The sequence below is a fragment of the Zootermopsis nevadensis genome, unplaced genomic scaffold, assembly GCF_977971745.1.
Source record: "Zootermopsis nevadensis isolate Lab colony 2312 unplaced genomic scaffold, Znev_1.0 Znev_ptg000087l, whole genome shotgun sequence".
Classification (NCBI taxonomy): Eukaryota; Metazoa; Arthropoda; class Insecta; order Blattodea; family Termopsidae; genus Zootermopsis; species Zootermopsis nevadensis.
In genome coordinates, this window is record NW_028259218.1 from 35,509 (window position 1) to 45,769 (window position 10,261).

Genomic DNA, 10,261 nt, shown 5'->3' on the forward strand with positions numbered 1-10,261 from the left:
TAGTGCATAAATACCTCTGATTAGAGTCCATTTGCTTGGTGAAAATTTTATAGTTGCAAGTTACATATGGGAAGGAATGTCAGTTTCTGTTTTAAGGAGTATTGAAAACTTTTTCTTTTTCAGATTGACCCACACCCGAAGGTTGCAGAGTCCGCGCTAGAGGGGTTACGGCAGGTGACGGCCATAAAGTCACGCGTGGTTCTGCCGTACCTTGTTCCACAGCTTATCGCTCCTCCACGAGTAAACACCAAGGCTTTATCAATTCTTGCCTCTGTGGCAGGCGAAGCTCTTATAAAGTATTATCTGCACTTCTGGCAGCTCTGTCTATGGCCCAAGGCACAACACATGAGGCCCAGGTGAGCCATTATTTAACCCGTCAATGCAATTTGCCGCATACGTCATTCATCTGTAGTCTGCCTCCCTTTTTCAGCAACAGGCTGGTGTTATGTGACATCAATTAATGAAACTGCAAACACTTTCAAGATGCTATTATTACTAGAATGAATGAGAAGCTTTGTTTCAGAAACACAGGCTCAGGTAAACATCTGATGATCTCACTCATAAATGTAGGCTACTAAATAAATGAATAGAGCATGCTGTCTTACTTGGTAAGCTCATGACTTTGGAGAGTCATGGTCTTACAGCGCAAACAACACATCTGATGATGAAATACTCTCGGGTGCCAAGCCGCGTCAGGTGGTTTGTTACCCGAGAGTCTTTCATCAACTTCCATCGCCACGAAAGCTTCACTTTATACAACAAATCTGATATTTAGACAGATTATTGGATATGAAAAATGTGGGAGGGTATAATTCTGTTTATGAATGTATCAAAGAAGGGTTTTTTTTACAAGCATTGCTTGTTGAAACTCATAAGAATGAAAGTGATATGCTAGAAGTGGGAGTGGTGCTTAGCATATTACGAAATTTATTGTTGTGAAACTTATTGCGGACAGATATAAATTCCTTTCAAAGTGTATGTGAAGTGTTTTGCTATATGCTCGGACCACAGCTTCGGCGATAGGGTGACAGCTTTCAAAAGATGTTTCACCGGGAATTTATAGAATTCATTTTGGCGCAGATGAATCTGTATGCGTAACACTGTATTTATGCATGAAATGTGAATGTGGGATCACTTTCTGTGATGAGAAGGTGGAAAGAGATAACTGTAACGAACTGCACATAGTCATTGCACTTTTTGTGTTGCTGGAAATCGTTCAGAAAACTACACTTCAGTCATATTCATTAATATTGCCTATCATTGTAATGAGATGTGATTGTAGCGAATATAATTTGTCTGTCCACAGAAGTTCATTATACTGAGATTGTTCTGTATCATATACTTATGTGGTTAGGAAAAGTGTTTTGATAGGGAATTGAAACTAGAAGGAGGAAAGCTAAAGGGAAGAAATTTGACATTAAGATAATTTGATTGAAGTTATAGAAATTGAATCTGAGTGGAGGCTGACCTCGGCATAACAGGCCAACTTAATTTATTTTACATTTTCACAACAGGCGGATAATTCAAGTTGAGTGCAGCTTATGCATATCTTAACATAACCTGGTTGTTGGTCTTGTCTGCAGGAGCTGGAATACTGTCAGTGACGGATGAAGTTGGTATTCGGACAATCATGGACCAGCTGATGGGGTCCACTCGGTCAGACAAGGTGGAGCTCCGACGTTCTGCGCCTTCTGTCGGCTCATTCATGCTGACTACTCTCAGTATGTGCCACAGCTTCTGCGAGGCCTAATACTTATGTTCACAGACTCAAATTCTGATGTGTTTCAGATGGCATGGGAAGTTCTCAGTGCTGTTACCAAGGTACAGAGCTAGTTGAATGCAATTTAAATCTCATCGCTGTTTTTGTCTTAATATCCATTTTAATATTGTCTTGTCATCTGTGCCAAAGTGTCGCAGGTAGTAACTTCGCTGAGGTTTCTTGAATGAAATTTTGTGTTTCATACCTCTCCCATGCATTGTTTACGTCCTGCCCATCTTATTCTCCCTGATTTAATGAAGAGTGCCAAGCATTGTGCCCTCCCTCTTATATTGTATGTGCATCAGTTAACACCTTGTTGTTGATTGATGTATACATTTTTTAGGGTGAGATACCAAGTTTCATATCCATATAAAGCAACAGGTAAAATTTAATTTGTTTATTTGGTAATTCAGTTTGGTTTATTTAATTAAGGAATGCTGTGTAATAATTAGGTTATGCAAATGTAAGTGGTAGGGATTAATTTAAATTCTCAGATTTAATTTTTATGAGGAGCTGGGTTAGCTCAGTCTCTGTATAGTGACTGGCTACAAGCTGGATGACAGAGGTTCAGTTCCTGGCAGGGGAAAAATAATTTCCCCTAATCCTCTGCATCCAGACTGGCTCTAGGGTGCACACAGCATCCTTTGCAGTGGGTAAGTACCAGGGAACCTTTCCCTATGGGGTAGGTAAAGTGGTTGGTGCATGAAGCTGGCCACTCACCTCTATCTACTGCTGAGGACACGGAAGAATGGATATATACCTCCACCACCCCACATGTCTAAGGTGTGGAGCTTAATAATAGAGGCAGAAAAATTTTACTTTTGCCATATTTGATTTTCTAACATTATAAGATTAATGCCGTATTTATCCAAATACTGTATGTCCCTTATAAGAAATGCATATAAATTTTTTTATGTATTCCGATTGTAGACACGAATCTTCCCTTTCAATCTTCCTGTATTATGCTGGAATACTTTTTGTTTTACAGACTCTGGACTCTTCCCAACAAACCACTCATGTTGGGGACATACGACCGGCCGTGCGTTTTGCTGTCAGTGATTTAAAAGGACAAGATTTGCTTCCTGGCTTTTGCTTACCAAAGGTATATTATTGTCATATGTTGAGGTATGCTATATCTACAATTCACAATTTGTTTTTTTATGAAAAATTGAAACACCTCTAAAATCTGGCCTAGTAATAATCTTTATTATCTGAAAGGACATAAGAGCCCACAACTTACGCTATCCTCTGACTGAACGCGTTCAAAGAAACAAGCTGCGTTCTCTTACCAGTAAGAGGACTGTCAGCAGTGGCGCCACGCACACATGATGGAGAGTCAAACAACCGTGAAGTAACAGCTTTAAACATGACAGGCATAGGAAATTGCCACCATAAAAATTACTGGATAGAAATATGGATTTTAGGTCCTTCCTTTGGGATGCCAGATGCATTGTCTGACATTGTATTTAATTTAGTTTTGTTTTCACTTTTTTCTGTTTTTTGTGTATGTTTTATCTATAATTTTCTCCTGTAGCCGTTGAGTTAGCGCATTTAAATAGAGAGTTGTATTGTTGATGCTATATTGTTAGTGTTGTTATTATCACTGTTTTCTAAATTTCTGACTTTTGTTTTATTTATTTACTTCAAAGTGAGCATAGGAGTAAACTGAGCATTCAGTTTTGATGATAAACTGAAAGGTTTTATTATAGGGGCTTCCCGTGATTGAAATGCATACTCTCATTTACAAATGCGCCTAAAAATTGGCCATTGATTACATTTTCTGTTTGCAGGGCATCATGCCGATTCTTCCTATTTTTCGTGAAGCTATTCTTAATGGGCTTCCTGAGATAAAAGAGCAGGCTGCACAGGGCCTAGGTGAAGTGATAAAACTGACCAGTGCTCAAGCTCTCCAGCCATCTGTGGTTCATATCACGGGTCCACTCATCCGTATTCTTGGAGATCGGTTCAAGTGGAATGTGAAGGCTGCAGTGCTGGAAAGTCCTGTACTGCTGCTTGTGAAGGTGGAGAGAGAGAGAGAGAGAGAGAGAGAGAGAGAGAGAGAGTGAGTGCATGTTTCCAAATATATTATCCTTTGCTGTTTTTTATATTTAATTTTCTTTCATTTAAATGTATTGTGTATGTGAATGCATTGTATGCAGAGCCATACTGAACAGTGTCAGAAAATATTTTCCTTGTGTTTCTTTAGTGATTAGTCGTTTATGGTGATGTTAGGGTCCATGAACACCAGCATCAGCAGTCGTGTGATATCAGACAAGTCAGCATGACCTTCCCTTCAGATTGTTGGGACTTGAATATCTTGTGGTGGGGGAAGGATGGATGTTTCTGTTACATGCTTAAAGCTTTTGCTATGGGTTCAAAGTGGCTGTATCACTTGTTATCACTGCCCTCTGTCTGGTAGAACTGCAAATGCTCCACCAGTAGTGTCGTGCTGTAGCTTTTGTTGGACCTATTGGGTGCACCCCTTAAAATATCCCAGGCATCACATGATTCTGTGTTGATGCATACATTGAATTGCACTGCTAGTGAATGAATGCTGCAGTGTTTATCCACAGACACAGCTTCCTCCACTTCTGCAACATTCTTGGGTGTTATGTCCACATGGGCCTGACCTGACATTGCCTCGTCGGTCCTTCCCCTGAACAACATCTCGTGCCGCTCTACCGTTCTTGTGTTACTTCATTCCTGTCAGGTCTGAATGTTCTCCTCAGCACATGCTGAAGGTAACAATTATAATAAAATTTATTACCACCTGGATTTATGTTTTTTTTTTAAAGTGTTCTGTCTGACGACAGGTCCATATGAACAGGATCCTTCCATCCTTTTCTCTTCTCGGACTGGGACCTGTTCATATACGTTCTTGGCAGATGATCCATTGCCTTCTTCTGTGTGTGAATGGAGTAATTGTTGGGATGCAACGGAGGAAATCTCCGTATTGCCTAGACCACGGCCTTGCCCAACACAAGTTATAAATTCGGGCACCACCGGGAATCGAACCCGAGACCCCAGGATTACAAGGCCACACACTGCTGGTTTGCTGACTCTTAACTATACCCCTGCTAGCTGCACCTTGTCGTGGTGGTGGGGCTTGTGTACCTCAGTGACCCCAAGAGCTATGCTGGCGGTAGCATAGCTACTGGTAGGGCCTCCCTAGCCAGATTAGTCGAGGAGGAGAGGTCAGACTAAGACAGGTACCGTGGTCCTCCAGGTTCCGGGTTGGTCGCAAGGCCAGCAACCTTGCACCATAAAAAGGAAGATGTTCCGAAACCTAAACCTCGGACAGACGGACCGAAGGAATAGGACAATTGAGGAGGCCATGGACCGAATACGGACCAGAGAGCAATAGATGATGAAGAAGAAGCTGGTTTGTTGACTCTTAACTATAGCCCTGCTAGCTGTAATTTTCAGAATTACCCCAATAAGACACACAAACAAGAATACACTCGAGGATGGGCTGTATTGTTTGAGATTATTAACGTATGATACTGTAAATAATAGGGAAAAAATACCATACAACAGTGAATACAGAATTAAATCCACTCTACTTTAAGAGTCAATGTAAATGAATACACATAATTAAAAACAGACAAAAAGTGAAAATTCAATGCAGCTTACTGACAACAAAAGATAGACAGCCAGCAGCTGTGGGACAAGTGCTGGAGCACAAGGAAAGTCTGGCAGGGCTCACACTCATCCAAGCATCAGTAAAATTGTTTACAAATAATCAAAGTTTCACTTTCAGATACAATAAATGTACAAAAATTTCTGAGTATGTGAATGAAATATACATGCTGGATTTAATATTTCTTTACTTACAGTTAATTTTTATTTAATGTCAATGCACGTGCACACGCATACACACAAAATAAGATAGAGCACTAACACACCAATAAATTCAGTAATATATTTCAATGGATTCTTATAGACTCCTGGTAAAGGCTAAACAGAACTTACACAGGAGGTGTTCTGTAAGGGTAGCATGAAGTTGCTCAGGTGACTTTAATAATTTGACACTTTCTAATTAAATAAATTGTTTTCAACATTTTTGAAAGCAATTGAGAACAGAAATATCAGTGGGGCTACACTCTATTGTATTCAACCCTCATGTCCTCTTTTGAATTAGAACGTGGGATATAAGGAAGGTAGTCAGAGTACGAGGATTGCGCCTACGAGAGATCTTAGACCACTGCTTGAAACAAATTTAATGAACTACAAATCGCAGAAATAAGAAACTTAATTGATAGCTGAGATGTGAGAATATAAGAAAAATTACAGAGGGAATGAAGAGGAATACGACGCTAAAATGTCCAATAAAATATGCCCACTGAGAAGAAAGAGACGTAGGAAGACCTAGAAGTAAGTCATATCGCTGAGGATAAACCCCATAGGGTTAAGAGTTTGGCCAAAGAGGCGCTGGGAATAGGAAATTGGGGCTCGCAAGGCAATAAATCGTCTAATTGAATAGAAGGGGTTTCTGTAAAAGTATTTTGTTCTTACCGTGATTGTGATTGAATCAGCGAATTTTTGGAATAGGTGGGGCCTGCTGAAATTGCGTGATAAAAACTGCTTCTTGTAGATACCAAGCAGAAGTGCCATTTCACTGCATTGAGTTCTCTGGACGTCGAGGGCGGGCGCAGTTGTGGCATTCGTCAGTGTAGTGCTGTTGGTAATTACATTTGATTTTCTTCCAACCGCGTGCCTTACTTTCTTGTGAAAGATTTCTCTACGTTGACACTCTTCTGATTTATAATATTAATAGTAAGCACGAACTGCAATTGTGCCTTGCTCCCGTAGGTAATTATGAGCTTAACGACACGGTTTCTTAATAGTCATTATCTGAAGTCATATTGATAAGATTATCTGCAAACTGCTCTGGATTTTCTTACTCCGACAGTTACATTACTCTGCTCGATGATGCGAAACTTTGATGTTAGTTCGTATCCGACATGTGTAGTCTGAATCTATACTAGTGTAGACTATACACATATTAATTTCTTTCTTTCTCTCTAGCTTAACCACATTGAGCTGATATAGAAGTTCTCGTTTTGACTTTTCCATACAGACTTGATAGTGACTGAACTCAGACCAACGATTCCAGCACAACATTCGTTCTTATGTCTTTAAAATATTTGTTTGCAGAAAGTCACATGGTCGCTAAATTGCATCGTCTTACACACTTCTGAAAGTGGGTCGCGATGGTCAGGAACGCGCTTAATTTTTTGCCCGCGTTACTAAAATGCCCCTCGTGACTACATTCGAGTCTATACTGAATGTTTTCGGGTGAATTTAATTTCTTTCTGTATCGGTCTGCAGCCTTTTGCCACCTAAAGAGACTAAGGACAACTCCTGTAATTGTGCGTTTGTTGTTTTGTGTTGCAGGCGCGGAGAACGTGACATTATGGACAACTCTTACGCCGTTCATAGCAGTTGCCTTCCTCGTCACGTCGGTGGTCCTGCTGATGGGATGCGTCTGTTGCCGTGAGAATAAGGGCTTATAAGTAAGAGCCGTGGAATAACGCTGTCTTTGTGCAACTGCATTTTTGTGGAAGAGATTTACCATCGGACACCAATGCCTGTGGCTGGGACGTGACACTGACCGCTCAACCCCATCCGCCTACCTTACTTTACTTATCCGCAAACGAGTAACAGTAAACCTCTTCCTCTGTAATTGTTATGTTAAGCAGACTACAATGGCTGTTACGCAGTTCTTTCTTTTCAGCAGATATGAATTGGAAATTCAAATATTGCTTTGAAGACCATTTCCGGGTCGTTTCGGGCAGGAAACCGAAGTGGCCAAAATGCGGCACAGCACAGTGCAGATTAACAAATGACGGGGTAAAATATTTATTTATGACTCTGATACCAAAACAACTAACGAGCTGCCTGGTAATTATGCATCCTGAATGTGGCGTCTGTCCAGTGGACAGGAGAACATTATCCGCGTTGATACAACTGATTTCCCCAAGGTCCAGCTTATTCTTCAGTATCCCAACTGAAATTTTAAGGACCTCCCCCACCCTTCTCCAGTATTGCATACTTATCGTATGTTACAAGAGTACGATCTTGGTTTGGGTGGAGTGAAAACAATACCTTCAGACTGTAATGGAGATTTTCTTGACGGTCACAGTCTGTATGTGGGTTATGGAAAAGAAAATAGGGAAGCGATGCTATTTTTACCCTGAGACTAGCCACGTACCGGGTCACAGATGAAGCCCTTAACTTTGGACCGCGAAACACTGGTAACCACCTACAAAATTACACGGCACTAAAACCCGGATGACCGCTGATTTTAATCGAGTACACTTTCAGTAATGTCGATTCCTCACAGGCAGCAATCATCTTAAAGTTAGCGGTTGAATATTTATTGCGTAGACATTACGAAACCCGTGTCAGGATTCGAATAAAGAACTAAGGTGTAACGAAAGAGAAATAAAGTAAGAGAGTGAGCGAGGTAAACAGGAAGAGAGAGAGAGAGAAAAAGAGGCTGAAAAGAAATAGACAAGGGGAGAGAGACAAAAATATCTACGCGCTTCACATTTTACCCATACGTGCTACATCTTGTGCCCATCTAATCCTCGTCGATTGAATCACTGATATTATTTTTCTTTTATATTGCGGACGCACTCGTTACGAAAATTTTCCAGCTCCCAGGCGGCTTATCCCAGCATCATCGCAGGAAACATTCAGACTGCGTTCTAACCTCAACGTAAATTTATCAAAATATTGTTAAGAAACAGTAAATACCAGCGTAGTGATTCGTTGTCACTGGCCCAACTCTGTTGTAACCCCTGCCACAAAACGGTCACTAGCCCCAATGTTAGATGTTCTGCAGTGGTCCAGCACTGCCAGTGCCTCAGTGAACACCGAGATGACGTCAGTCTGACCAACGGAACAGACTGTAACGGTGATCCTGACCTGCACTTTGCTGTCCGCTGGATAACAGTTGTTGGTTTCCTCGGGAACGCTCTCTGTTGCCGAAATGCATCTGATAAAGCGACAGAGTTTTTTGTGAACCAGTAAATTTTGAAATTTGTTGTAAAACGTATTTCGGACTGTTGTATAGAGTGTTATAATTTATATCACAGTGCCCTGATGAGGGTAGCAGAGACCTCTGAAACGTCGGCAAACTTCTACAAAACCACTAAGCACTCCAACCCAGAAGACACCAATCTTCGCACTCACCGCAGTGAGAACATCAAATACTATACTACCAAAAGTGTACTATAGGTTGTTTGTGCATGTTTGATCTTCGAACCTGTGCAACAAAATTGGATGAATTTTTGTGCTAGGAGATCTGTGTTATATTTTCGAGGTGAGTGTAAACCGTACCAAGCATAAAGCTTGCGTGGAACTTGTCCACTTTCTCAAAAATGGCTCCTCTTACGAAAGTTTTTAAATGCTTAAAGTAAATATCCTTCTAGATTCTGTAACTTCTATTGTAATGTTTTTCGATATGGTGAATATTTAACGAAAGTACAGTGAAGAAATAAACAGATTCCTACTGAGCTGTGTGATTCTTCAATGCGACGGTAAAGTAAAGTAAAGTTTGTCCCACTATACGCCATGTAGGCGCTTGGGGGGGAGTGGAGGTATAGCTCCTACTCATTCTTGACATCGGCACTAGATGGGGGTGAGTGGTCAGCACGCCCCGGCCGGCTTTATCCCGAGGAAAAGACCCCGGTACCCATTGTGGAGGAGGCTGGATGGGCCCCAGAGCCGGTCTGGACGCAGAGGCCAGAGGAAAAAATTCCTCTGCCCCCCCCCCCCCCGTCGGGATTCGAACCCCGGCCGTCCAGCCCGTAGCTAGTCACTATACTGACTGAGCTATCCCGGCTCGTCAATGCGACGGTACATAGTAAATTAATGTAAATAACAATGAGGTATGCGAAGTGGCAGATATCTTGTTTATAAACATTTCAATCTTGTTTCCATTGTTTCCTGTGCAGTATACGCGCTGAAAATGCAATAATGTCATTTTCATGTTGTCCGCGAAACGTTCAGGTCAGTTGGGTTGCGGCGCGTTCAGGCGCTGAGGAGTTAAACTATACTTTCTCCCTGTATTTAGTACGAGGTAATATTAAATCGAGCAAGTTTAGTTCAGCGTCTTATGCCCTTTTATACAGTGCGGTTTGAAATTAATTGTATTGACCTCGCGTACCTACCAACAGTGTTTATTCGCACTTGTCACTTATTCTGACATACGCCTTTCAGCCCTGTTGTGCCATCATCAGTGTGCCATTCAATATTAAACCATTTTGTTCTGTATTGCTCTAGAACTATTATTCATTTCCTGTTATCAGTTATCGTCGATGTCACATTCTGTACCCCATTTTTCAGCATAATCAATATAATGTTCCACCGTTAAGACCAGTATTGCGAAAAATGACAAAATAACTTTAACCCGTTCTGAAGGACTCGTACCTATTTTGTAATTGAAAATACCAAGGGTCCTACAACGCAGAAATTAGCGACGGAAGGATTGGC

At 41.2% G+C, this 10,261-nt stretch overlaps 1 protein-coding gene across 6 annotated transcripts in view; it reads left to right on the top strand.

Annotated features, from left to right (window-relative positions):
- The window catches only part of LOC147870871 (stalled ribosome sensor GCN1-like), a 25,836-nt gene extending 16,554 nt beyond the window's left edge, over positions 1–9,282 (top strand). For 3 of the 6 annotated variants that reach the window (XM_087341772.1, XM_087341771.1, XM_087341774.1), the window contains 5 exons: positions 124–356; positions 1,584–1,821; positions 2,748–2,861; positions 3,550–3,821; positions 7,157–9,282. In XM_087341772.1, coding sequence (XP_087197898.1) covers positions 1,756–1,821; positions 2,748–2,861; positions 3,550–3,821; positions 7,157–7,259 — 555 coding nt within the window. In that variant the 5' untranslated portion in view covers positions 124–356; positions 1,584–1,755 and the 3' untranslated portion in view covers positions 7,260–9,282. Of the gene's footprint in view, positions 1–123; positions 357–1,583; positions 1,822–2,747; positions 2,862–3,549; positions 3,822–7,156 lie in introns of those variants that run through there. The other 3 variants (XR_015533093.1, XR_015533094.1, XR_015533095.1) reach the window with 1 other exon arrangement.
- Positions 9,283–10,261: the final 979 nt, after the last annotated feature.